The sequence below is a fragment of the Ornithorhynchus anatinus genome, chromosome 3 (genome assembly GCF_004115215.2).
Source record: "Ornithorhynchus anatinus isolate Pmale09 chromosome 3, mOrnAna1.pri.v4, whole genome shotgun sequence".
NCBI lineage: Eukaryota > Metazoa > Chordata > Mammalia > Monotremata > Ornithorhynchidae > Ornithorhynchus > Ornithorhynchus anatinus.
In genome coordinates, this window is record NC_041730.1 from 124,309,756 (window position 1) to 124,337,149 (window position 27,394).

At 52.7% G+C, this 27,394-nt stretch overlaps 1 protein-coding gene and 1 non-coding gene across 2 annotated transcripts; both read left to right on the forward strand.

Moving 5' to 3' along the window:
- Positions 1 to 2,116: 2,116 nt before the first annotated feature.
- Positions 2,117 to 2,249, forward strand: LOC114811002. Its single transcript, XR_003758687.1, has one exon. It is a non-coding gene; the product is annotated as a small nucleolar RNA SNORA7 (small nucleolar RNA).
- Positions 2,250 to 15,020: 12,771 nt separating this feature from the next.
- SFRP5 (secreted frizzled related protein 5) lies at positions 15,021 to 26,976 on the forward strand. The gene is made up of 3 exons (XM_029059433.1): positions 15,021 to 15,571; positions 22,770 to 22,847; positions 25,706 to 26,976. The coding sequence occupies exons 1-3, from the start codon at positions 15,037 to 15,039 to the stop codon at positions 26,050 to 26,052; spliced, it is 960 nt and encodes a 319-aa protein (XP_028915266.1). The 5' UTR covers positions 15,021 to 15,036; the 3' UTR covers positions 26,053 to 26,976.
- The last annotated feature ends 418 nt before the right edge of the window (positions 26,977 to 27,394 follow it).

Consider the following 27,394-nt stretch of genomic DNA (forward strand, 5'->3'; position numbering starts at 1 on the left):
ACCTCATCTGTAAAATGGGGATTGAGACTGTGAGCCCCACATGGGACAGGGACTGTGTCCAACCTCATTTGCTTGTATCCACCCCAGCGGTTAGTACAGTGCCTGGCCCAGAGTAAGTGCTTAACAAATACCACAGTTATTGTTATTATTATTACTGAGCGCTTACTATGTGTAGAGCACCGTACTAAGATCTTGGGAGAGTACAACAGAATTAGGGGACACCTTTCCTGCCCGTAACAAGCTTACAGTCTAGAAGGGTTCCCAGCTGTCTTCTCCCAGTGCACTCCTTGTCCCAAGAGCCTGACAAAGAGAAGTGGGGAGATCTGCCCCTAGGGAAGGGGCTAGAGGGACCAAGGGAGCCGAGGCCAGATTGCTAGGATCCCAAGGAGGTTCTAGTCTCTTTTGTCCCCTGATTCTATAATAAAATCAATTATGGTATTTGTTAAGTGCTTATTACGTGCCAAGCATCGTTCAAAGCACTGGGGTAGATACAAGTTAGTCAAGTTGGACAGAGTCCCTGTCCCACACAGGGCTTATACTCTTAATCCCCATTTTACAGATGAGGTAACTGAGGCCCAGAGAAGTGAAGTGACTTGCCCAGCATCACACAGAAAAACACGTGGCGGAGCCGGGATTAGAACTCATGACTTTCTGACTCCCAGGCCCATGTTCTATCCACTAAGCCACACTGCATTCTATCTCCCCAAGTGCCACTTACCAGCATTTCTGAGCCACCTGAGCCCTGGTATCTTCCCAACCACCCGTAGCACTTAGGTTCACATCTCACAAACCTTATTACTTAAAAACTAACTTGTATGCATGTCCCCTCTTCCTTCTTCCAGGCTGTAATTTATCTTAGTGTTTGTCTCCCCAGATAAGTTGTAAGATCCCTGAAGGATGGATTGTGTCTACTTAATTCTCCCAAGCACTTAGTTCAGGACTCCACAGCCAGCAGATGATCGATTGATTGATTGATCATCTAGTTGCTGGGATTTTGGAAAGGCCGGGCTCTCCCCACTATCCTTCCCCTCCCTACTCTCTTTGCTCCTGCCCTAAATCAGGGCCAGAACTTGCCTACTTTCTCAGCTGCTGAGACCCAAGAGTTCTATCTGAGTCTGGGGATGGGAAAAATGGGGTCGGTGGAGAGATAGACGAGATCCAAGTCTGGTCAAAAGCCAGAGTGCAGTGGGATGAACCAAGGGCAAAAGCAGGCATGAGACTCTGACTTGAGCAGGGGAGTTGGACAAGATAGGGATGGGCTATGAGAGGTCACTGGGGAGCCATGGCTCACCATCGAGGCTTAGGGGGAAGACAGTGGTCTCTTGGCTCCCTCTGATGAGCTCGGCCCTGGCTGCTGAAGGAGAAAACTGTGGACCGCTGTGGCTCCGTGGGGTGAGGCTGCCATGGGAGCAAGGACGACTTCAGCAATGCTTCCGGGGATCCTGTTATGGAACTGCTGAGGCACCCCTTTCCAGAGAGTGCTAGAAGTTCCGCTGCCCGCAGGGTAGAGGAAGACCCCTGCCCAGAGGGACTAGTGAGAGCCCCCTGCCCCAACACCGAAGAGTGGAGGGAGACCCCCGCCCAGGGACTACTGAGAGACCCCTGTCCAGAAAGTGCTAGGAGCTACCCTGACCATGGAGTAGAGGGCGACCCCTGCCCAGAGGACTCAATCCCCTTGCCCCCTCCTACCTCCCCCTGCTACTCTCCTACTACAGCTCAGCCAGCGCATTTCGCTCCTCTAATGTTAACCTTCTCACTGTACCTCAATCTTATCTATCTCACTGCCAACCTCTCGTCCACGTCCTGCCTCTAGCCAGGAACACCCTCCCTCTTCATATTCAACGGACAGTTACTCTCCCCTTCTTCAGAGCCTTATTGAAAGCACACCTCCTCCAAGAGGCCTTCCCTAACAAAGCCCTCCTTTCCTCTTTTCCCACTCCCTTTGGTGTCATCCTGACTTGTTCCCTTTACTCATTTCCCCTCCCAGCCCCAAAGCACTTATACACACATCTGTAATTTTATTTATTTTTATCAATGCCTGTCTCCCCCTCTAGACTGTAAGCTCACTGTGGGCCAGGAATGTGTCTATTATATTGTTATAGTGTATTCTCCCAAGTTCCTCTCAGGGTCAAACCTGGAGAGTTCCCAGTATTCTACCAGTCTCGACTATAGGAGGGAGAGTCAGGCAGAGGCATTTCTATTCCTAGCTCGGGCAGTGGCTAGCGAGTGGAAGGCAATCTGCTGCAAGTCAAAACTCACCGGTGCTGGGCAGCAGCGACACGGGAGAGAGTCGAGGGTGGAGACTCAAGTTTACTGCACGGAAGCAAACAGTGGTAAACTACTTCTGTATTTTTATGGAGAAAATTCCATGGATACATTAGCAGAATGATTGCAGACGGAGATGGGACATTCTGGGAGAGAAGTGTCCATGGCATCACTATGGGTCGGATACGACTGAGAGACTCCCCCCCCCCCCCCCAACACACACACACAACCAAAGGTGTGGATTGGGCTGCCCAGGGACTGATGAGAAACTCCCCTGCCCAGAAAATGGAGGGAGAAAATGGAGGGTGAGAGAACCCTGCCCCGGGAGTGGAGGGAGACCGTCCCCCCGGCCCGCCTCACCCCCGAACAAGATAGTGAGACTCCCTCTTCCCCGCCTGCAGTGAGAGTCCCCCAGGTGGGCTACCGGAATGGGGCCCTCCCAGGATCAGGGATGGGGTGGCACTAAGTGCCAGAGGAGACCTCAAGGGAAAGCCTAGACTTCAGCTCTCATTCCAGGACTGGGAACCAACTAGGGAAGCCCATTCCCCGTGAAAGGACAAGAATAATAATAGTAGTCATCATCATCATAGTAGTTATTAAGGGTTTTTTTCCTATGTGCTACTAAATTGAAGCTCCTTGAGGGCAGGGATCCGGTCAGCGTGGCTCAGTGGAAAGAGCCCGGGCTTTGGAGTCAGAGGTCATGAGTTCGAATCCCAGCTCTGCCACTTGTCAACTGTGTGACTGTGGGCAAGTCACTTAACTTCTTTGTGCCTCAGTTACCTCATCTGTAAAATGGGGATTAAGAGTGTGAGCCCCACGTGGGACAACCTGATTCCCCTGTGTCTACCCCAGCGCTTAGAACAGTGCTCGGCACATAGTAAGCGCTTAACAAATACCAACATTATTATTATTATACTCTCCCAAGTGCTTAGAATGGTGCTCTGGAACACAGTAAGAGTGCAGTAAATACCACTGATTGATTGATTGTCAAGCACTGTGCTAAGCCTTGGGATAAGTACAAGACAATCAGATCGGGCTCTGTCCTTGTCCTTGTCTCCATGGGGTTTACGGTCTTACAGAGATTATCCCCATTTTACAGATGAGGAATCTGAAGCACAGAGAAATTAAGGCCAGAAAGGGAGGATCCTTCACTGCGGCCCTGGGGGCCCTGGTCACACTCTTCTTAGACTTGTCCTAGCTTGCCACAGTTCGGTACAGAGAGGTCTTTCTTTAGAGAGGGGAGAGAGAGCCTGGAGGACCCGTCCCCAAGGCTCAGAGGGCAAGTGTCTGGCAGTTCCCAGGCTGTGCCCCCAGCTCCCAGAGGGAGGACAATCACCCCATTGGCCCCGGGACGGGGGAACGGAAACCCAGGCAGCAGTATCGCAGCCCCCGGGGGAACGGCTATGCCGGGTCCCTCCTCCCCAACTCCCCCTCTCCTTAATGAACCCATTGTTGGCACAGTGCTCCCTGCCACCCCCTCACTCTCCCACCCTCCCTCTCCAGAGCCTTGCTGGATGGAAGACGTTGGAGGAAAAAGTCTCCCTTGCTCGAATCCCACCTGGGGTCAGTAGCCCACTCCCTGTATCCTCCCACCTGTCCAGAGCAGAATACGGACCTGAGGGCACCAAGTTTGGCCAACGGAAAAAGAAAGGGTTCCCTCTCCCTGCCATTGACCGCTGTCAGCCCCTGGGTAGGGTCGCCCAACTCACCCCACAGAGAGCGTCGCCTCTGGGTCAGACGTTCAGCTCCGGCTCTTGGGGCCCAGTAACAACCAGGACAATTGTGCAGCTCATTTAAGCCGAATGAAAGATTCACTGAATTATCCAGGTCATTCCCCGAGCAGGAGCCCCAGCTCCGGATTGGTCCCGGGCCCGGCCCGAGGGACGCTCCCAGAGGGCATTGGAGCTAGATGGGGAAGGCATTATAAAGACTCTCTAGGACTGTGACCAGGGAGTCAGACAGAGATGGGGTTGGGTCTGCTCTGTCCTCAAGTGCTCTGAAAAGCTAAATTGGCCATTCACTTTGGGTGGCAAATAGCTCCAGGAAGAGGCCTCAGAGCAAACAAGCACTCTCTCCTCCCTTTTCCCTTCCTTTCTCCCTTCCCCCCTCCTGCCCCCATGGCTCCCTTAGCCAAATGAAACATCCAAAGGAGTCCTGGAGCCATCCTTTGCCCCTCACATCCCTCACGGGATCACGTAGATGACCAGGAGCTGGAGCAAGGAGCTTCCCTGAAATCCTCCAGGCCCCCCTTGCTCCGGGCCCACACCCCGAGGTGGTCTCCCGGACTCTTCAGGGTAATTCAGAGTGGCCCCAGGGTCAGGGCTTGGACCCAAGCAGTATGAGTGTGGAGGCGAAAAGTGTGTGGGAATTTTAGGGGGGATGAGGACTGATAGGGATGGGGCCTCCAAGAGCCAAAAGGCCAGATGGTCACCATGTGGGGTCTTTTTAGCCCTGATATGGAGAACTCTCCCTTCTTACCAGGACCTGGGAGGAGCCAGCCTGTGTGTCCGGCTCAAACAGCTGTAGAACCGTCAGCCCTGTGGACCCATGGCCAGCTTGGAGTGGCCTCCCATGAGGATGGGGGGGATAGGAACACGGCCTCACGGAGTGGCTAAACACAACAGGGAAAAAACACCAGTAAGGGCTCCTCTTTGGGGTCATCAAATGCCCTTCTCCCCTCCCAACTTCTCCCCTTGTCCTCTACTCCGCTTCCACCTCGTGAGTGCACACACACACACACACACACACACACACACACACACCCCTGAAAACCTAGCAAAATCACTCTAAATTGCATCACTTGTGTACAAATGTGTAATTTTATTTATCTATGTTAATGCCTGTCTCCCCCTAGAGACAGGAAACTCCTTGGAAGTAGGGAATGTGTCTGTTATGTTGTTATATTGTACTCTCCCAAGCTTTCAGTAAAGTGCTCTGCACACAGTAAGTACTCAGTCAATACAATTGACTGACTTTGGTGAACACCAATAGACCCAGAATAGGTCAGGGCCCCCACGCCACTACAGGAGGGAGGTGCCAGGTTGCCAGGGCCGTAGACGTGATGGTGGGCACTGGCTCTAGATGAGATGGCGACATAGGACTCTGCCCCATGACCCTACCCGCACTCATGCCGTGACTTCCCTCCAAGTGGGCATGGATTGCTGCCTCTGGCCAAGAGCTGGATGGGGCATCTGGAGGGAGAGAAGTTGATAGCTTCAACATCCCTCCCAAGCAGTGTGGCTTAGAGGACAGAGCACGGCCCTGTGAGTCAGAAGGACATCGGTTCTAATCCCAGCTCCATCACAAACCTGCTGTGTGACTTTGGGAAAGTCGCTTAATTTCTCTGGGCCTCAGTTACCTCATCTGTAAAACGGGGATTAAGAGTGTGAGCCCCATGTGGGATAGAGACTGTGTCCAACCTGATTAATTTATATCTATCCCAGTGCTGAGAACAATGCATGGTACAAAGTAAGCACTTAACAAGTACCATAACTATTGCTGTGGAGCAGGTCTGTCCCCAAAGTCCCCCTGCAGCCCAGGGCAGCTGCTGCCCCTCACCAACCCAGCAGCCACAGCCCCGTGACCAACCCGGTGACCCCCGAGAACAGGGTGGGGGTTCTCAGTCAAGCCATCCTGACCCTGTTCAGGACTGGAGACTCAGGATCTGGGTTTGCCAATTCCTGAGTTTCTCCACCCTGGCTACCCCACTGGACTCGGACTGGAATCCGCCAAGGGAAGTATCCTCCGGGTATCTCAACTCCAGGCAGGGTGCCTCCCTCCCAGTCCTGACTCTGTACTGGGCTGTCAGTCAGTCAATCACATTTGTTGAGTGCTTACTGTTGGAAGAGTGCAGTATAACAATATAATGGACACATTCCCTGCCCACAGCGAGCTTACAGTCTAGAGGATGAGACAGACATTAATATAAATGAATAAATTGCAGATAGGTACTTTGTGGGTGCTGACTGGGGGTGAAGTCTTGGGGCCAATGGGCTCTTCCCACTCGGGGCCCTCAGAAATCTTTCAGCAAGAATGACCGAGAAGAGGTAGAGGGGGCAAGGGGAGCAATTCATCCTTTTCTCACCCCTATGAGGTGGTCACTGTGGTTCCCGGTGCCCAAAGCCATCGTCTTCTGCTCCATTTTCCCCTCCCTCCCCTCCCCAGCCCCGCTCAGGACACTCAGCTCAGCCCAGCTCTCTGGGCATGTTGCAAGCAGCTCTTACATAAGCCCCAGCAGCAACAAAGCGACTCTCTGTGAGGCCCACAGACCGGCCAGCCAAAAACAGCAACGCAGCGTGGCACTGAGGGGCATCCAGCACCTTGCGCAAGGCTGGGGTGGCTCCACGCCCACGGACTCCCTGCCCGAGCTGTGTGGCCCGGCGGCCCCGGACTACCCCGGCCCCCCGCCCCGGGGAGAGGGCGAGGGGACCAGCTGAGGAGTTTAGAGGCCGAAGGGTTCTGAAGGGAATTTGGAAGGCTCAGAATTACAGTGGGGAGAGTTGGGGCAAAAGTCTCAGTCCCGGTAATAATAATAATAATTGTGGCATTAGTTAAGTGCTTAGAACACTGTTCTAAGCGCTGGGATGGATACAAGCAAATTGGGTTGGTCACAATCCTTGTCCCGCATGGGGCTCACAATGAGGGAGGTCCTTCTTTCCCCCTCTGGCTTTAGACCGAAGGAGCCCCTCCCTTCCCACCAGGCTCCTCCACTCACCTGTGGCTCCCATGGAAGACTTGGGGACCTTGAAGGGACAGAATTGGGAGCAAAAGCTGTTGGCCACCGTTATTACAGCTCCTCCTCTTCTTGAGCACTGAAGTTTAGGATCCCCCCAGAAGCCCGTAATTCACCCTCCTCACCCCCGAGCTGGGAACCCCTCTTCCAAGAACCGAGAGCCAAAGGCAATGAGGGCTTGGCACATAGTAAGCGCTTAACAAATACCATTATATATATGACGACGGCAGCCCTGGCTCGGTTCCATCCCAGACTCTGCCCCTACCTGATGGTCCGGTCTTGTGGGTCCTTCCCTGACCTGTAGGGAGGTGTGGGGAATTCACTTAGAAGCAGTGTGGTCTAGTGGTTTTAGCACGGGCCTGGGAATCAGAAGGACCTGGGTTCTAAACCCAGTTCTGCTCCTTGTCTGCGGTATGACCTTGTGCAATTCACTTCACTTCTCTCTGCCTCAGTTACCTCACCCCCCAAATGGGGATTAAGGGTGTGAGCCCCATGTGGGCCATGGGCTATGTCTAACCTGATTGGCTTGTATCTCCCCCAGGACTTAATGCAATGTCTAGTATATAGTAAACTCTTCACAAGTACCATAAAAAGAGTCAAAAGAGGTGGGGTCAGAACTAATTGATGATAATGGTATTTGTTAAGCGCTTACTATGTGCCAAGCGCTGTTCTAAGCGCTGGGGTAATCAGGTTGTCCCACGTGGGGCTCACAGTCTTAATCCCCATTTACAGATGAGGTAACTGAGGCCCAGAGAAGTGAAGTGACTTGCCCAAAGTCACACAGCTGATAAGTGACAGAGCCGGGATTAGAACCCATGACCTCTGACTCCCAAGCACGGGCTCTTTCCGTTACGCCACGCTGCTTCTCTGAACTAATTAAATCCAAAGGAGGACAGGAACATAGGCCTTGAAAGAAAGAAAAACATTCACTGACGGAGGAGCGACGATTACGGACTCTAGGGAAGGTGGGGAGAGGAGCCCTATCTAGTCCTGAACCCAAGCTTTCAGGGGCCATGGCAGCTCAGCACAGGGCATGGGAGAGTCTCCATCAGAAGCCAGGCGGGCAGGAGGGGCCAAAGGGGCTTAAACGTTCTCCCCAAAGAGCTCTGCACAGAATAAGCACCCAATAAATATGACTGAGCGAACGATTGACTGAAAAGGACAAAGCTAACTCCAGTGTAAGTGCTTGTTAAGCCGGCCGTCGGTGGCTTCCAGTGCTTACTGTGTGCAGAGCACTGTTCTATCTGGCTTAGAAATGTCAATACTCTACTCCTGCGGCCCTACGTGGAGGCTGAACCTCCTGAGGGGTGGAAGCCGAGTCTGGCAGGAGTGGGTCTGGTGGCATGGCCTTCTGGTTAACATTGGGTGGGTTAACATTGGCATTCACAGCCTGTGGACCCTCAAGAGATGGGTGCAAGGCTTTGCCCCTGAGCACAGACACAGCTTTCATTCATGGATTCACTCAATAGTATTTACTGAGCACTTACTATGTGCAGAACACTGTACTAAGCGCTTGGAATGTACAATTCGGCAACAGATAGAGACAATCCCTGCCCAGTAATGGGCTCACAGTCTAAACAAGGGGCTGTTTCCAAACCCAGACTCCAGGGGGGACATTCATTCATTCAATCATATTTATGGAGCGCTTACTATGTGCAGAGCACTGTACTAAGTGCTTGGAATGTACAAATCGGGAACCCAGGCAACATCTTGCAGTTGGACCTGACCCCTTTAAGCAGTTGATATTCACTCCCACTTATGTACATTTCTTTAATTTATTTCAATGTCAGTCCCTCTCTAGACTGTAAGCTCTTTATGGACAGGGAACGTGCCTACCAACTCTGTTCAGAGGTCATGGGTTCGAATCCCGGCTCTGCCACTTGTTAGCTGTGTGACTGTGGGCAAGTCACTTAACTTCTCTGCGCCTGAGTTACCTCATCTGTAAAATGGGGATTAACTGTGAGCCTCACGTGGGACAACCTAATTACCCTGTATCTACCCCAGTGCTCTGCACATAGTAAGCGCTTAACAAACACCAACATTATTATTACACTGTACTCTTCCTAGTGCTTAGTACAGTGCTCTGCCACACACAGGAAGTGCTCAATAAATACCACTGGTTGATGACTTATTGAACTGAAGCGATGTCTCTGGGTTCGCTGGGAGTGCTCACCCAAAGTCAGAGAAGTCTAATAATCGGTGCTTGCCCTTGTTTCTCCAAAAACTAAAAGAAGTGCAGACATTACAACAGATCTTGAAGTCACCAGCCCCGTGGGGAGTGCCACAATGCCCCACATGCCAAGCTATGCCATGAAGAAGCAGCATGGCCTGGTGGGAAAAGCCCAGGTTTGGAAGACAGAGGACCTGGGTTCTAATCCTGGCTCCGTCATTTGTCTGCTGTGTGACCCTGGGCAAGTCACTTCACTTCTCTGTGCCTCGGTTTCCTCACCTGTAAAATGGGGATTGAGACTGTGAGCCCCACGTGGGACAACCTGAATACCCTGTACCTACCCCAGCGCTTAGAACAGTGCTTGGCACATAGTATGCCCTTAAAAAAATACCATCATTATTATTAAAATACCATCATGGGTTCAGCAGGGTTGGGTGTAAACTTGTTGCGGGCAGGGAACGTGTCTGCCATCTTTGTAATTTTGTTATAGTGTACTTTCCCAAGCACGTAGTACACTGCTCGGCACACTGTAGATGCTCAATAAATACAATTGATTGATTGATTGATGGACTGAAGAATCCCAACGCAACACAAGGGCTCTAACGCTTCTGAGCTGTATTTGGGCGGATCCCCGGGCTTGGTGATGAGAATGTGAGCTCATTGTGGGCAGGCAATGTGTCTACCGACAGTGTGGTTTAGTGGAAAGAGCACATGCTTGGGAGTCAGAGGACATGGGTTCTAATCTTGGCTCTGCCGTCATGAGTTCGAATCCCAGCTCTGCCACTTGTCAGCTGTGTGACTGTGGGTGAGTCACTTAACTTCTCTGTGCCTCAGTTACCTCACCTGGAAAATGAGTATTAAGACCGTGAGCCCCACGTAGGACAACCTCATTATTTTGCATCTACCCCATTGCTTAGAACAGTGCTTGCTTGGCACATAGTAAGCGCTTAACAAATACCATAATTATTATTATTGTGCAATGTGTTCTCTCAAGCACTTAGTACAGTGCCCTGCACACAGTTAACACTCAATAAAAATGATTGATTGATTGATTACAGCATCGATGGCTACCAGAAAGCACCTTGACAGGCAGGAAGAGGGACCTTAAACTCTCCCCTGCTGTCTGTTGCTTTGGACAGAAAACTCAGCTTCAGAAACAGGAATCTTCTCTTTGGGGCCTCAGGAAAGAAAAGGGAGGAGTGGGGAGTGAGGATCTACAGGGTGGATGAGTGGATGTGGGGGAACCACACTTTGGGGACAAGACTTACCATCATTTTTGAGGCCCCCAACATCCCTGTCTTCCCCTTTTGATACCTTCCAATCCTATTCAAGCAACTGATGATACCTGTCTTTTCTTTTTCCCAATGCCCAGCTATGCCCCCTCACCTCCTGCCCACTCTCTTGAACCCGGGTACCTATGGTCAATTCAGACTCTGTGGTCTCTAAGGGAGCCCCAGGAACTAGACTGGGCTTCTCTTCCTCCATTCAGGCTGGGGCAGTCTCTCCTAAAGGGAGTCATCCAGTGTGACCCACCCATCCACCTGCCTGTCGACCCCTCCCTGAAGTATTTGTTAAGTGTTTACTAACGTGCCAAGCACTGTTCCAAGCGCTGAGGTACATATGAGGTACTCAGGTTGTCCTACATGGAGCTCACAGCCTTAATCCCCATTTTACAGATGAAATAAATGAGGTACAGAGAAGTTAAGTGGTTTGCCCAGGGTCACACAGCAGATAAGTGGCGGAGCTGGGATTAGAACCCATGTCCTCTGACTCCCAAGCTCATTCTCTTTCCACTAAGCCACACTGCCTGGTCCAATCTCTACCAATGCTATGATGGCCAGGGAGAGGGCAGCAGAAAGGGAGCTAATAATAATAATAATAATGGTATTTGTTAAGCACTTACTTTGTGCCAGGCACTGTTTAAGTGCTGGGGTAGATACAAGATAATCAGGTTGGACACAGTCCCTGTCCCACATAGGGCTCACAGTCTTAATCCCTACTTTACAGATGAGAGAACCGAGGCAGAGAGAAGTTAAGTGATTTGCCCAAGGTCACCAAGCGGACCAGTGGCAGAGCCGGGATTAGAACCCATGACCTTCTGACTCCCAGGCCGGTGTTCTATTTACTAGGCCATGATTGACAAAAGAGAGAAGCCCTTGCTTCTTCTGAAGGCTTCGTGAGATTGGAATTGGGTTAATAATAATAATGGTGTTTTGTTAAGCGCTTATTATGTGTCAAGCACTGTTCTAAGCGCTGGGGTAGATACACGGTAATCAGGTTGACCCACGTGGGGCTTCCAGTCTTAATTCCCATTTTACAGATGAGGTAACTGAAGCACAGAGAAGTTAAGTGTCTTGCCCAAAGTCACACAGCTGATAAGTGGCGGGGTCAGGTCCTCCCAAGCCCGGGCTGTTGCCACGAAGCCACGCTGCTTTTCTTTGTGATGCCAAGAGTGGGGAGATGGAAAGGAGATTGAGGAAGCTACCAGGAGAACGAGAAAGGGGAATTCCTTCCATTGAAACCCAGAGACATAGGAAAGGTAGAGCGTCTGATAACCTTTTGGGGGTTGCTACATACGATGGATTTAAATTCACAGATAATAGGTCAAAGCGAGTCACTGAATTGGGAATATTTGAGGGGTAAACTAGGGTTGTTAGATGGGACGCCGTTGATGAGGGCGATGGGTGTCAAGGAAAGCAGACAACAAACAGATTGTCGTCCAGGTGTCCAAGTGGATGACTGGTGTCAGTCAATATGGACTGTTCATGTCTGGGGGTTGATTAGTGTCAGCCAGGATGGGCTGTTTATGACTTGGGGTTGGATTGGCGTCAGCCAGTATGGACTGCTTACGTCTTGGGTTCGGAAAACTGCATGTCTTGCCCCTCGGTGGCAGATTGGTGTCACCAATAGGGACTGCTTATGTCTTGGGGTTGGAAGGCCGATTGTCTTGGAGAAGCAGCGTGGATTACCGGAAAGAGCCCGGGCTTGGGGGTCAGAGGTCGTGGGTTCTAATCCCAGCTCTGCCACCTCTCTGCTGTGTGACTTTGGGCAAGTTACTTAACTTCCCAGTGCCTCAGTTACCTCATCTGTAAAATGGAGATTAAGCTGGCGAGCCCCTCCTGGGACAACCTGATTACCTTGTATCTATACCAGTGCTTAGAACAGCGCTTGGCAGGTAGTAAGCGCTTAACAAATACCATCATTTTTATTTTTTTTTTGTAGGTTAGGGTTGGAAGGCTGATTGTCTTGTATCTTGGGGTTGAAAGAAGCTTGCCTGGATTGGAAAGGTGAGAAAAGTCAAACATCCCAGCGCCAGAATCTGGGAGCCAGGCCAGATGCCCCCCCGCTTTCTGTACCCCACTGAGTGCTTGTACCCTGGCAATGCCCCCCATGAAGACAAAGATCCACGGTGGAGCGGATACAGCCGGGGCCTGGGAGTCAGAAGGTCATGGGTTCCAATCCATGCTCCGCCATCTGTCAGCTGTGTGACTTTGGGCAAGTCGCTTCACTTCTCAGTGCCTAAGTTACCTCATCTGTAAAATGGGGATTGAGACTGTGAGCCCCACATGGGACAGGGACTGTGTCCACCTCGATTTGCTGGTATCCACCCCAGCGCTTAGTACAGTGCTAGGCACAAAGTAAGCGCCTAACGAATACCATCACTGTTATAAGCAGCGTGGCTCAGTGGAAAGAGCACAGGCTGGGGAGTCAGAGGTTATGGGTTCTAATCCCGGCTCTGCCACTTGTCAGCTGTGTGACTTTGGGCGAGCCACTTCACTTCTCTGTGCCTCAGTTACCTCATCTGTAAAATGGGGATTAAAACTGGGAGCCCCACATGGGACAACCTGATCACCTTGTATCCTCCCCAGTGCTTAGAACAGTGCTTTGCACATAGTAAGCGCTTAACGAATGCCATCGTCACCATTATTATTATTATAAGGATCCGAGATAGTCTCGACAACCCCCAGGCTTTGCCTCCACTCTCTTAATGCTTTCTGGTTTTCTCCCAAGTGAAACAGGAAGGCTTAGGAGCTGGGAGACCAAGGATGTGGGGGCGAATCTGGCCGGTCCGGGAGAGAGGCAGGGAAGCCAAGGGGGCCTGGAGGTGTCGGGGAAGAGAAAACAGAGCCTGCGAGAGGGAGGAGAGGGTGCGATAAGAGCTCCAAGTGACAGAGAGAAGGAACAGGAGGAGAGGCGAGAGAGGGGGGCCAGATTCATTCAGTCAGTCAGTCAGTCGCATTTATTGAGCGCTTACTGTGTGCAGAGCACTGTACTAAGCGCTTGGACAGTACAATTCGGCAGTAGAGACAGTCCTTCCCCAACAGTGGCTTCAAGATCTAGAAGGGGGAGAGACAGACAGCAAAGCAAAACAAGTAGACAGGCACCAATAGCATCCAGATCGATAAACAGAATTATAGATCTAGACACACATAATGACTAGAATAATAAATATGTTCAGATAGGTACAAATGTACATACATTTACATACGTGATTGTCTCTACCTGTTGCTGAATTGTACATTCCAAGCGCTCAATCCAGTGCTCTATAGATACTGAGTGTCCAGTAAATATGACTTGAAAGGTACATATGTAATAATGATGACATCTGTTAGCGCTTACTAGGTGCAAAGCACTGTTCTAATATTTGGATAGTGGAAAGAACCCGGGCTTTGGAGTCAGAGGTCGTGGGTTCTAATCCTGCCTCTGCCACTCGTCCGCTGTGTGTCCTTAGGCGAATCACTTCACTTCTCTGAGCCTCAGTTACCTCATCTGTAAAAATGGGGATTAAAAAATGTGAGCCCCACGTGGGACAATCTGATTGCGCCGTATCTCCCCCGGCGCTTAGAACAGTACTCAGAACATAGTAAATGCTTAACAAATACCATAATTATTATTATTATATACACGGGTACATTTGTATATGTACATATGGACAAAATGAGAAGCAGCGTGGTTTAGCGGAAAGAGCCCGGGCCTGGGAGTCAGAGGTCGTGGGTTCTAATCCCGCCTCCGCCGCTTGTCAGCTGTGAGACCTTGGGCAAGCCGTGTGGCTCGGTGGAAAGAGCCCGGGCTTGGGAGTCAGAGGTCAGGGGTTCTAATCCCGGCCCCGCCGCTTGTCAGCTGGGTGACTTTGGGCAGATCACTTCTCTTCTCTGTGCCTCAGTTCCCTCATCTGGAAAATGGGGATTAAAACTGTGAGCCCCACGTGGTGCAACCTGATCGCCTTGTTCCCCCTCCCCCCACCCAGCGCTGAGAACAGTGCTTTGCACATAGTGAGCGCTTAATAAATGTCATCATTAACGCATTAATCCTCTGGGCCTCAGTTCCCTCATCGGGAAAATGGGGTTTGAAGACCGTGAGCCCCACGCGGGACAACCCGATGACCTTCTATCTACCCCAGCGCTTCGAACAGTGCTTGGCACGTAGTGAGCGCTTAACAAACACCAACATTAATATTATTATTATGTGCGAAGGTACATTTGCCTATGGCCATCCGGAGAGATGTGCGGATAGGTGGAGATAAGAGGAAGGGAGCAGGGGGAGAGGGGAGGAGAGAGGGCCGAGGGGGAGGGCGGAGGGGGCCGGGCAGGCCGGGGGCGTGGTGGGTGGATGGGTGGGTGGGCCCGGGGGCGTGGTGGGTGGGTGGAGGAGGAGGGAGAGAAGGGGGCAGGGGCCAGCCGTCCCAAGCGGGTGGCGCCGGGACCGTCGGCCGGGGCCGGCTCCCTCCACTTGGCCGCGGGCCTCAGCAACCGCACGGGGTCAGCGCCCCCCAGACCCTCCCGCGGCAGGTGGAGGCGGCGGAGCGGGACCCCCCCCCCCCCCCCCCACCGTCCCCATCCTCCCCATCCGGCCCGGAAAGGCGAGAGACATGCGGGGGTCCGGAGGGGATCCGCCCCCCGGCCTGCTGCCCCTGGGGCTCCTCATGGTCCTGGGCGCCGGGCCCGCCCTGGGAGAGGACTACGAGTACTACGGCTGGCAAGCTGACCCCCTCCAGGGGGTCGGGGGGCGCCCCTACTCCAAGCCCCCCCAGTGCCTCGACATCCCCGCCGACCTGCCCCTCTGCCACTCGGTGGGCTACAAGCGCATGAGGCTGCCCACCCTGCTGGACCACGAGAGCCTGGCCGAGGTGAAGCAGCAGGCCAGCAGCTGGGTGCCGCTGCTGGCCAAGCGGTGCCACTCGGACACGCAGGTGTTCCTCTGCTCCCTCTTCGCCCCCGTCTGCCTCGACCGGCCCATCTACCCCTGCCGCTCCCTCTGCGAGGCTGTACGCGACGCCTGCTCCCCGCTCATGGAGGCCTACGGCTTCCCCTGGCCGGACATGCTGCACTGCCACAGATTCCCCCTGGACAACGACCTCTGCATCGCCCTGAGGCTCGGCCACGCCTCGCCCACCCACCCGCCGGGTAAGGAGGGCCTGCCCACCGTCGTGGTGCTCAAGCGCCCTACTAGGCGCCGGCCACTGCTCCCAGCGCGGGGGGGGGGGGGGGGTACGAGGTGACCGGCTTGGCCCGCCGCTCCCCATCCCCGTTGTACGGATGGGGTCACTGAGGCCCGGGGAAGTGAGCAGTCACGATGATGGGATTTGCGAAGCGCTTACTAGGTGCCGGGCACTGCTCCAAGTGCGGGGGGAGGTATAAGGGACCGGGTTGTCCCGCTGGTCTCCATCCCCATTGTACAGAAGAGGTCACTAAGACCCAGGGAAGTGAGTGATCATCATGATGGTATCTGTGAAGCGCTTACTAGGTACCGGGCGCTGTTCGAAGCGCTGGGGGAGGTACGAGGTGACCGGTTTGTCCCGCCGCTCTCCACCCCCATTGTACAGAAGAGGTCACTAAGACCCAGGGAAGTGAGTAGTCATCATGATGGTATCTGTGAAGCGCTTACTAGGTACCGGGCACTGTTCCAAGCGCTGGGGGAGGTACGAGGTGACCGGCTTGTCCCGCCGCTCTCCACCCCCATTGTACAGAGACGGGCACTGAGGCCTAGAGAAGTGAGTTATCATGATGATGGTATCTGTGAATCGCTTGCTAGGTGCCGGGCACTGTTCGAAGCGCTGGGGGAGGTACGAGGTGACCGGGTTGTCCCGCCGCTCTCCATCCCCATTGTACGGATGGGGTCACTGAGGCCCGGGGAAGTGAGTAGTCATGATGATGGTATTTGTGAAGCGCTTACTAGGTGCCGGGCACTGTTCGAAGCACTGGGGCAAGTACGAGGTGACCGGGTTGTCCCGCTGGTCTCCAACCCCGTTGTACAGAGGAGGTCACTGAGGCCCGGGGAAGTGAGTAATCATGAGGATGGGATTTGTGAAGCGCTTACTAGGTGCCGGGCACCGTTCGAATCACTGGGGGAGTTATGAGACGATCAGGTTGTCCCACCTGGGGCTCATGGTCTTCATCCCCATTGTACGGATGAGGTTACCGAGGCCCAGAGAAATGAGTAATAGTGATGATGGCATTTGTGAAGCGCTTACTCCGGGGTACGGGGTAGGTACGAAGTAACCAGGCTGTCCCACCAGTCTCAGTCCCCATTGTACGGATGAGGTAACTGAGGCACAGAGAGGGAATGATAATTGTGATATTTGTGAAACACTTACTATGTGCTGTTTTAAGAACAGGGCTAGATCCGAGGTAATCAGGTTGTCCCACGTGAGGCTCACAATTTCGATCCCCATTGTACAGATGAGGTGACTGGGGCACAGACAAGTGAATAATAATAATAATCATAGTATTTGTGAAGCACTTACTATGTGCCAAGAACTGTTTGAAGTGCTGGGGTAGATATGAGGTAATGGGGTTGCCCCACCAGTCTCAAATCCCCATTGTACAGATGAGGTAACTGAGGCACCGAGAAATGAATAATAATAATTATGCTATTTGTGAAATGCTTACTATGTGCCAAGCACTGTTCTAGGCACTGGGAGAGATACGAGGTAATCAGGTTGTCCCACATGGGGCTCACAGTCTCAATCCCCATTTTACAGAGGAGGTCACTGGGGCCCAGAGAAGTGAATAGTAATAATAATAATAATGGTATTTATGAAGTGTTTTCTAGGTGCCAAGCACTGTTCTGAGGGCTGGGTTAGATATGAGGTAATCAGGTGGTCCCACGTGAGGCTCAAAGTCTCAATCCCCATTGTACAGATGATGTAACTAAGGCCCAGAGAAGTGAAATGACTTGTCTAATATCACATAGTGGACAAATGGCAGAGCCGGGATTAGAACCCATGACCTCTGACTCCCAAGCCCGTGCTCTTGCCAGTAGGCCATTGACTTCTCCCCTTACCCCCAACCCTTCCCAGAGACCCCTCCCCACCCCCACCTCCCAAGCTCTGCTTCCTCGCTGCCTCCTCCCTTTCCCCCCGGGAGATCTCGTCGTCCGGGGGTCAGTTTGACGCTCCGAGGAGCCTCAGCTGCCCCCGTCTCCCTGGCCCCATGCATCCACCTGCCCGATGTCCTGCCCCATTATGTCCTGCCCCATCCCAAGCGCCCTCCAATCCTGCCTCCCAGGCCAGAAACTGAGGTTTGGAGGGGTGGTGGGAGGCCAGGAAGCCAAGGGCATGAGCGTCCGCACCCCCAGCCCCGGCCGACCCTCCGCCTGCCCCCCATCTCCATCCCCTGGGTAAAGCCTGGCCCCAAAGAGACTCCTGAACCTCCTCACCCCATTTTATTCGTTCATTCAATCGTATTTATTGAGCACTTACCGTGTGCCGAGCACTGTACTAAGCGCTTCAGAAGTACAGTGCAGAAATAGAGACAATCCGTGACCTCACCGGACCTCCCTTATTCATTCATTCAATCGTATTTATTGAGCGCTTACCGTGTGTAGGGCACTGTACTAAGCGCTTGGAAAGTACAATATAGCAAATAGAGACAATCCCTGTCCACAATGGGCTCACAGTCTGGAAGAGGGGGAGACAGACATCAATACCAGTAAGCAGGCGTCAGTATAAATAAATAGAATTATTATTATTATTAATATTAAGGGCCATTGACTCATTTCCTTTTCATAGCGACTCCACAGATATACTTTCTTCAGAACATCCTGTCCTCTGCCAAAATCTGCAGCCCTTCTTAATGGTTCTTCCGTTATCGTTCTTATGGTCTCTATCCATCTAGCTGCTGGTCTGCCTCTTCCACATTTTCCCTGGAATTTTCCTAGCATTAGTGTCTTCTCTAGAAAATGATTATGTGTCTAAAATGTGCTCATCTAAGTCGAGTGATTTGGCCTTCCAAAGACCACTTTGGTTTAACTTGTTCCAAAATCACAAAAGCCTTCTCCAACACCACATTTTAAAAGAATCGATGTCCTTTCTATCCTCTTTTTTCAGGGTCCAGCTTTCAGATCCCATAAATGCCACTTTGTATATTTGTGGCAATTTGTATTTTTGTGGCAATTGTTACATCAGCACATTTCATGACTTTTTCCGGGCTCTTCATAGCAAGTCTTCCTAACATTTATCTTTGGCGTATTTCTTGGCTACTAGAATTATATATATATACACACATAAGTGCTACGGGGTGGGAGTGGTGGAGAAGAGCAAAGGCTGACGTGAAAGGGAAGGGGAGCTGAGGAAAAGCGGGTCTCGATCTAGGAAGGTCTCCTGGAGGTGGTGCGCTTTGAAATGGGGGAGAGTGATTGTCAGATTTGAGGAGGGAGGGCGTTCCAGGCCAGAGGTAGGATGTGGCCCAGGGGTCGGTGGAAAGATAGGCGAGGTGGAGGCCTAATGAGAAGGTTAGCAGTGGAGGAGAAGAGTGTGTGGGCTATGTAGAAAAATAATAATAATAATAATTCTGGTCCTTACTTCATGCCAGGCCCTATACTAAGCGCTGGGGTGGGTACAAGCAAATTGGGTTGGCCATAGTCCTTGTCCCACGTGGGGCTCAGAGTCTCAATCCCCATTTTCCAGATGAGGTAACTGAGGTCCAAAGAAGTGAAATGACTTGCCCAAAGTCACACAACAGACAAGTGGTGGAGTCAGGATCAGAACCCATGACTTTTTGACTCCCATGTCTGTGCTCTATCCACTGTGCCATGCTGCTTCCCAGGAGAGAAGGAAGGTGAGGAAGAAGAGGCCAAGATATTGGAGAGCTTTAAAGCCAACCTATGACCCGGCGTGGGGAGGGAGAGGAGAAAGGTATGAGGGGTCTCAGCCTGGAAGGCAGGATCTCCCCCTACCCATCGGTCTCCCCCTTCCCAATGCCGCCCTGCTCTTGGTGGGAGAAGAAACTTCTGCCGCCCCAGAGCCCGGGCCGGTCCTCCCCCGCGGCTCTGCCCGGGCCCTGCCTGGGCCCTGCCCAGGCCCTACTTGCTGGGAGGGAGGAAAAACGGTCTGGAGGGAGTGAGAGGGGACAAAGAGAGGTGTCCAGAATCTGCTGGAAGCGGCCCCTCTCCCTCCTGGCTCAGACGCCTTGGAGACCAAACACAAATACGGAGCCATGGCTGCCCTCGCCCGTCTCCAGCCCCGGCCCCAGAGACCTGCTGCCGCTCTGCCTCTCTCCGTTCCCACCTCAGAGTCCCCTCTGTCAGGCCCGGGACCACACTCCCCTCCCCTCCCCTTCGCTCCACTCTCCTCCTCTCCCCTTTCCTCTCCTCTGCTTCCCTCTCCTCCACTCCCCTCCATTCTCCTTTGCTCCTCTTCCCTTCATTCCCCTCCCCTCTGCCCCTTTCCTTCACCCCTCTCCTTCCCTCTCCCCTCCCCTCCATTCCACTCCTCTCCACTCTCCTTTCCTCCTCTTCCCTCCACTCCCCTCTGCCCCTCGACTCCCCTCCACTCCATTTCCCTCCACTCCCATCTTTAGCTACTCCACTGCCCCCTGCTCCCCTCTGGACCCCTCCACTGACCATCCCTCCCCTCCATGCCCTCTGTCCCCCTCTCTCAGCTAAGCACCGGGGGGGTGCTAAGGCTGGGGCCGGACCCCCAGAAGGTGTCTGTCTCCACCAGCCCTCCAGTCCACACCCAGCCCCAGGGCAGTCAGGGGGACCCTCCCCGGGACGGACAGGCAGATGGACAGACATCCCGGGCCCATGTGCTCCATCTGGGGCCGATCTGGGTTTGGGGGCAGGGTCACCGCAGCCGGAGGCCCAGCCCGGGCCATGAAACACCACCACCACCCACATCACGAAGAGACAGAGCCGGGGCTGGGGCTTTCCCTGTTTCAGGTGGGGCAGTTCCTCCTGCCCACCCCAGTTTGCCCCACTCTGGCCCTCGCCCACCCGACCCTCCCCGGCTGCCTGGCCCAACCTCTGGAGTGCAGCTGGAGAGCCGTTTACTTGTTTTGATGTCTGTCTCCTCCTCTCCAGACTGTAAGCCCATTTTGCGTGGGGATTGTAATAATAATAATAATGATGTAATAATGGTAATAATAATTGTGACATCTGTTGAGCCGTTACTATATGCCAAACACTGAACTAAGCACTGGAGAGGATACAAGCAACTCTGGTTGGACCCAGTCACTGTCCCACGTAGAACTCAGAGTCTCAATCCTCATTTTACAGATGGGGTAGCTGAGGCACAGAGAAGAGAAGTGGCCTACCCAAGGTCACGCAGCAGACAAGTGGTGGAGCTGGGATTAGAACCCATGACCTTCTAACTCCCAGGCCCATGCTTTGTCCACTACGCCATGATGCTTAGTACAGTGCTCTGCACACAGTAAGCGCTCATTAAATATGATTGAATGAATGAATGAATGAATGAATGAATGAATGAATGAATGAATGAATGAGCTTCTACAGTGGATCTGCAGCCAGGGTACGGGCCGTAGCAGAGCGCCTATTTCAGGCTCCTCTTGCCCCCCGATTTTGGACCACCCCTTCCAGCCCCATCTTGGAGATCTTGGACGATCAAGGGAAGCAGCATGGAGTAGTAAATAGAGCACAGGCCTGGGAGTCAGAAGTTCATGGGTTCTAATCCTGGATCCACCCCTTGTTTGCTGTGTGGCCTTGGGCAAGCCACTTCACTTCTCTGTGCCTCGGTTACCTCATCGGTAAAACGGGGATTAAGACTGTGAGCCTTACGCGGGACAGGGACTGTGTCCAACCCGATCTGCTTGTATCCACCCCAGCGCTTAGTACAGTGCCCGGCACAGAGTAAGCACTTAACAAATACCTTGGGAAAGTGACTTAACTTCTCTGGGCCTCAGTTACCTCATTTGTAAAAATGGGAATTAAAAAATGTGAGCCCCAGGTGGGACAATCTGATTATCACGTATCCCCAGAGGTTAGAACAGTGCTCTGCATGTAGTAAGCACTTAACAAATACCGTAATTATTATTATTAAATACCATTATTATTATTATTACTGGACCCTTCTCTTCCCAACGTGGTTCCCACAGCCTCTCCTTGCAGCAGAGAGAAGCTAGGAGCAGGAACTCTCTAAGTAGCATTTCTGAGCCCAGCGGATGAGAAAAAGGAGAGTGGGTCAGAGCACGGCAAAACTCTTCCCCTCCCTTTCTGATTCTTCCTCATTCCTTCTGACTCCTCCTCCCCATCCAGAGAGTCCAGGGCATCGGGCCCTACGTCTGGTGTGAACAGATGATGAGGGAGTGAGCCTGTGGTACCCACAGTCCCACTCACAGGCAACGGTCGCTTAAAATAGAGGTGGAGTGAGGGCCAGGGAAGGAAGGCCGCATTGTCGCTGCTCTCTGCCCTTTCTGTCGTGACCCGCCCAGCCTCAAGCCACCTCCTGACCAGGAGTCAAGAAGGGAGCAAGGGGCAGAGAGACCCAAGAAGACCAGTAGACAGGAACTCTGGCCCTCCCTCTGGCCCTGGAATTGGGGCTTCGGGACCAAGATGGCAGATCTTGGGGAGGAGGGTTGTAGGGGGGGGGTCTCCTCTCCCTCCTTTCTCCCCCTCTAGATTACCCCACTCCAGCTTCACTGCTGGAAAATGGCCTGAGCTAGTTTTCATTACCCTGTTTATTTTGTTAATGAAATGTACATCGCCTTAATTCTACTTATTTGCTATTGTACTTAATATGTTCATCCCCTCGATTCTATTTATTGCTATTGTTCTTGTCTGTCCGTCTCCCCCAGTTAGACTGTAAGCCCGTCAAAGGGCAGGGACTGTCTCTGTTACCGATTTGTACATTCCAAGCGCTTAGTACAGTGCTCTGCACATAGTAAGCGCTCAATAAATACTATTGAATGAATGAATGAATGTCTCCTGAGCTGAGAAGGGATAGGGGTGCCCAGGGGGAGCAAGGGCCAGCCTCGGTCCAGAGCCCCGGAACCCCACCCTGGGATCCTTCTGCGGCTCCAATCGGCTTCACGGACCTTCGAAATTGCAGTGGCTTCTCCAGTCACAGCCTTTGTCAGGAGTCCCAGGCAGAAGGAGCAAATACGCTTAGTACGGTGCTTTGCACATAGTAAGCGCTCAATAAATACTATTGAATGAATGAATGAAATAAGGACAGGAGGGGACCTCCTGGCTATGGTGGAGGTGACCCCCCCGCCCGAGGCAGAGGGGTAACTGAAGTTCGGCAAGATTCAGTTCCCGATGCCCCGAAGGTGGCTTAAAGGAGGGAGATGTGGAACCTGGAAGGAGAGATCCTGAGGTCTGAGAGGTGAGGAAGCGCTGAGTGCCTTCGGCTCCTTCTCTCCACAGTGACCAAGATCTGCACCCAGTGTGAGATGGAGCACAGCGCTGATGGCCTCATGGAGCAGATGTGTTCCAGCGACTTTGGTAAGCAGTCTCTCTCCTCTCTCCTCAAACCTCATCCCACACACCCTCCCCTCCAGTGCACATCTGGAAGCGGCAGCTTCAGGCCATCCCGCCCAACTCCCTTCTCAGGGTCGTCCAGTCTGACTTCCAGCCCCATCACTTCAGAAACCTTCCCTTGGCCAAGTTCAACAGCCTGTTCTCTGGACCTTTCCCACTCGACCTCTGGGCCACGGTTGAAACCGTCATCCACCCTACCGCCCCTGACAGTCCACCCCGCAGCCTCTCTTCCCCTAGTGCTGCTCTCTCTCCTCCTGATTCTCATTTCATCTTCCTTACTGTTCCTTCAACATCTCCACCACTTACTCCTTGCCCATCCTCAGGCTCATGGGGGGAGTCTTCCGCAGCCCCCGCTTTTCTCCATCTACCCTCCTGCCTCATGCTTTATCCAGACGACCCCCACAATTCCTTCTTTGCTCCAATCTCCCTCCACGTTCCGCTCCAGCACTTTCCACTGTCGGCTGAAAATGCAAACCAGGCTCTCCCCTTTCAAGTCCACACTACATGTTATTGCCAAATTAATAATAATGGCATGCTTCTTTGACACCCCTTTGACACATGATTCTTCGTTCCATTCTCCAAAGCCAGTTGCCTTCTGGAGCAAATGCAAACTTCTGCTTAATGGCCTTAAAATCCTTTATTTCCTAGCCCCCCACACCCACGCACTCCTTACTCCCGAGCCCCCCCCCCCACCCATCCCTCAGCTCACAGTTTCCTCTCCATCCCTGCCAGCTTCCTCTCCATCCCTGCCAGCTTCCCACCCTCCAACCAGGCAAACATCCCAGGGTACAGACTGCCAAGGAGGTGGCAGAGGGATAAGTATTTGCTACAGGCTAGATTTCAGTGGGTGGCCCAGCAGAGCCTGAGAAGGTTTGCCAAATAAATGCCAAGGGCAGGTAGGCAGGAGTTGGGGAAGGGGTGTAGCAAGGGGGAATGAGGTGAAGCTAGGGGACAGTTAAGAAATTCAGTTCTCCCAGGGGCTCATGGACACCTCAGAACCACTCTGCTTCCCATCTTTCAGGATCGATCAGTGAAATTTATTGAGCGCTTACTCTGTGCAGAGCATTGTACTAAGCACTTGGGAGAGAACAATAAAGTAAGTGGACACAATCCCTGTCCCACACAGGGCTCACACTGCAAAACTCAGCTCCTCCTCCAGGTCCTTCCTATCTAGCACCAAAAGTGTTCTTTCTCATTCCACCTAACCTTAACTGCCACATTTTTAGCCTAAACAGTCAACTGTCCATTTTCCACAATTAAAATTCACAGATTCTCCTAAAATCTCATTTCAGTCATTAGTTTCAACATCAAACCTTTCACTAAAGTTGTTAGGTAGCAATAAGCCGTTTCGATTTCATGTTCTCCTCCTGCCTAGACCCTCCTTCTGGTTGAGGAGTTAGAAAAGCAGGGAAATAGCTAATGGAAATAGAGGTGGTGATGGTAACCGGCGAGGAGCTTTCCATCGAATGCAGGAATCCAACAAAAATACTTACGTGTAGCGGTAATAGAGGAAAGAATGAAGAGCAAAGGACCTTGGTTGCTGCTCAGTTGGTTGTAGGTTAATAGGTAGTTTAGTGATATCTGTGCTCTTTTTTTGCATGCCACTGCTGAATCTCCTCCTTTTCATCTCCCCCAAAACTCCCGAGGACAGAACTCTTTCCAGTGATCCGCCCGCTGTGAGGAGACTCAATATTTGATGATGATGATGCTGATGAAGAAGAACGGCAAATTTGGGTCAGGGAGTGCAGGCTCAGCAAAGAGAACTCACTCCCAGAGAGGGATAGAGATGGCTTTAGACTGGTCAGGCAATGATGCCCGACCTCTGCCTTCAACAACCCACACAGAAGCTCCTTCGAGCCCCACGTAGAAGCTCAGCATAAAGGCTGAAAACTTCCCCAAATGGGAACAGGATTCTGAGGAAGCCCCCAGCTGGCTGGCTGTCCAGCCGGCCACCTCAGTGGGGGAGAAGGATGCCCAGACCTGATAATAATAATCATAGAGAATAATAGAAAAGCAGCGTGACTTAGTGGAACGAGCCCAGGTTTGGGAGTCAGAAGTCATGGGTTCTAATCCCACCTCCACCACTCATCAGCTGTGTGACTCTGGGCAAATCGCTTCATTTCTCTGGGCCCCAGTTACCTCATCTGTAAAATGGGGATGAAGACTTTGAGCCCCACATGGGACAACCTGATTACCTTGCATCTACCCCAGCACTTGGAACCGTGCTTGGCACATAGTAAGCACTTAACAAATACCATCATTATTATTATTATAAATAATACTAGTAGGACTTTTTAAGCACTTACTATGAGCCAAGCACTGTTCTAAACTGTGGGGTAGATACTAGCTAATCAGGTTGGACACGGTCCCTGTTCCACTTGGGGCTCACACTCTTCATCCTCCTTTTCCAGATGAGGTAACTGAGGCCCAGAGAAGTGAACTGACTTGTCCAAGGTCGCACTGCAGACACGTGGTGGAGCCAGGATTAGAACCCAGATCCTTCTGACTCCCAGGCCCGTGCTCTATCCACTTTGCCACGTTGCCACCCAAACCCTGGACGGGCAGATGGGTTGTCCAAGGAGATGTTGGAGATCCCAGTCCTGGCTTCCCGCCACTCCACCTTCCAGCCTCTCCCATTCTCCATCTCCATGGAGAGGTTTCTAGGGACCATCCAGTTCTTTAGGTTTCCCCGTAAAGCCCAACACTCCAACTTCCTCCACCACCCCCCCGGCCCCTCCCCCTGGAGCCCGAGGGGCTCCTCGGCCCTCTCCTCACCAGCTGGGCTCACTCAGCTGGGCACCTCCTGTCTGTTCCTCTCATAGTGGTCAAAATGCGAATCAAGGAGATCAAGAGCGAGAATGGCGACCGGAAGCTGATCGGGGCCCAGAAGAAGAAGAAGCTGTTCAAGACGGGACCCCTGAAGCGCAAGGACACCAAGAAGCTGGTGCTCTACATGAAGAATGGGGACGGCTGCCCCTGCCCCCAGCTGGACGACCTGACCGGAAACTTCCTCATCATGGGTCGCAAGGTCCAGGGGCAGCTGCTGCTCATGGCCGTCTATCGCTGGGAGAAGAAGAACAAGGAGATGAAGTTCGCCGTCAAATTCATGTTCTCTTACCCCTGCTCCCTCTACTATCCCTTCTTCTATGGGACCGCAGAGCAGCACTGAAGGGCAGCAGGAGCCTTGGGCACTCCCTCCTCCCATCCGGGGCCTCCCCCACCTCCCCCAGTCCAGTCTCAAGGACGACAGCTGCCCCAACTAGCCAGCCCCAGCCATGGCTCCCGCTCTACCCCATGACGTCCTGCCCTGCCCTGTCCTGCCGTTCCCTGCAGAGCTTTTGGGCCAGATGGAGGCTTCCTATAGGGAAGTGGGTGCTGGTGGGTGGGAGTGAGAGGCCAGCAGGCAAACTAGGGAGATGAGATGGTGCCTTTCTGACCTTGAGGGTCAGGCGCTGAATGGCCCACATTAACCAAGGATGAAGCTGAAAGGTACCGTGGGTAGCTTGGTGGGGGTGGCACCGGGGCTGGGGCTTCTTCCTCTTCCTCCCCTTCCCCTGCCTTCCCCTCCAGCATTATACTTAGGCTCCCAACAAGAGGCCATAGAGATGAACGGGAGGTGGGAGGAGTCCGGATGAGCTGGGGAGGTGAATCCAAGATGGAGTCCCCCATCCCCTAGATGAGGGCACGAGGGGACCGCAGCGGCGATGGGCTGAGCCACCCTGTGAGGCTTCAGTTCAATTCTCCCTCCCATGCCTCCTTCTGCCTTCTCTTGTCCCTCCACAGAAGGAGAGCCACATTCATCCAACATGCTTGATAGGAGGAATGTCTTTCCCTGATCCTCTTGCCCCCTCCTTTCAACCCCTTCACCTCCCCCAACATCCCAGCCCCTACAAGCTCGCTGGTGGCTTCCAGGGGGAAGCCAGTCCTGGTGTCTGGGCCTGTGCTCCTTTCTCTAGTCTTCCTGCCTGAGATCTACTGCCTCCACTTCCTCCACTGCCCTGTTCTCAAGGTAAATTATTGCTGATGCTGGGTGGGCTTGAGAGGCTGGGAGGTTTGGTGTTTTTTACATTTCTAATTAAAACTGAGAAACCAAGAGCGTATCGTGACGAGGGATTGGACTACTACGAGCGCGTCTCAGAAAGGAGGGGCCAGGAGAGGAGAAGGAGCAGAGAGAGAGATTCCACTTGCATTTTCTGTCAAATACATTCAACCCCCTAAGGAGAAAATGGCAATAATAAGATTTTGTATTGACAAAGGATCTCCTAAGAACTCAGAGCCCATGATAGGAGTCCTCCCTGCCACCTCAAAGTCTCTCTGGGGGGGTCTGTATGAGACTCAACTCTGATTCCCCTATGTCTACCCCAGCGCTTAGAACAGTGCTCGGCACATAGTAAGCGCTTAACAAATACCAACATTATTATTCCTTTTTGTAGGGGGGGTGGAGAGGCAGGGTCTTCCTCTGCAGGGCTGCCATGCAGCCCTTTCTAGGGGGAAGCGAAGGGGCTGCTGAG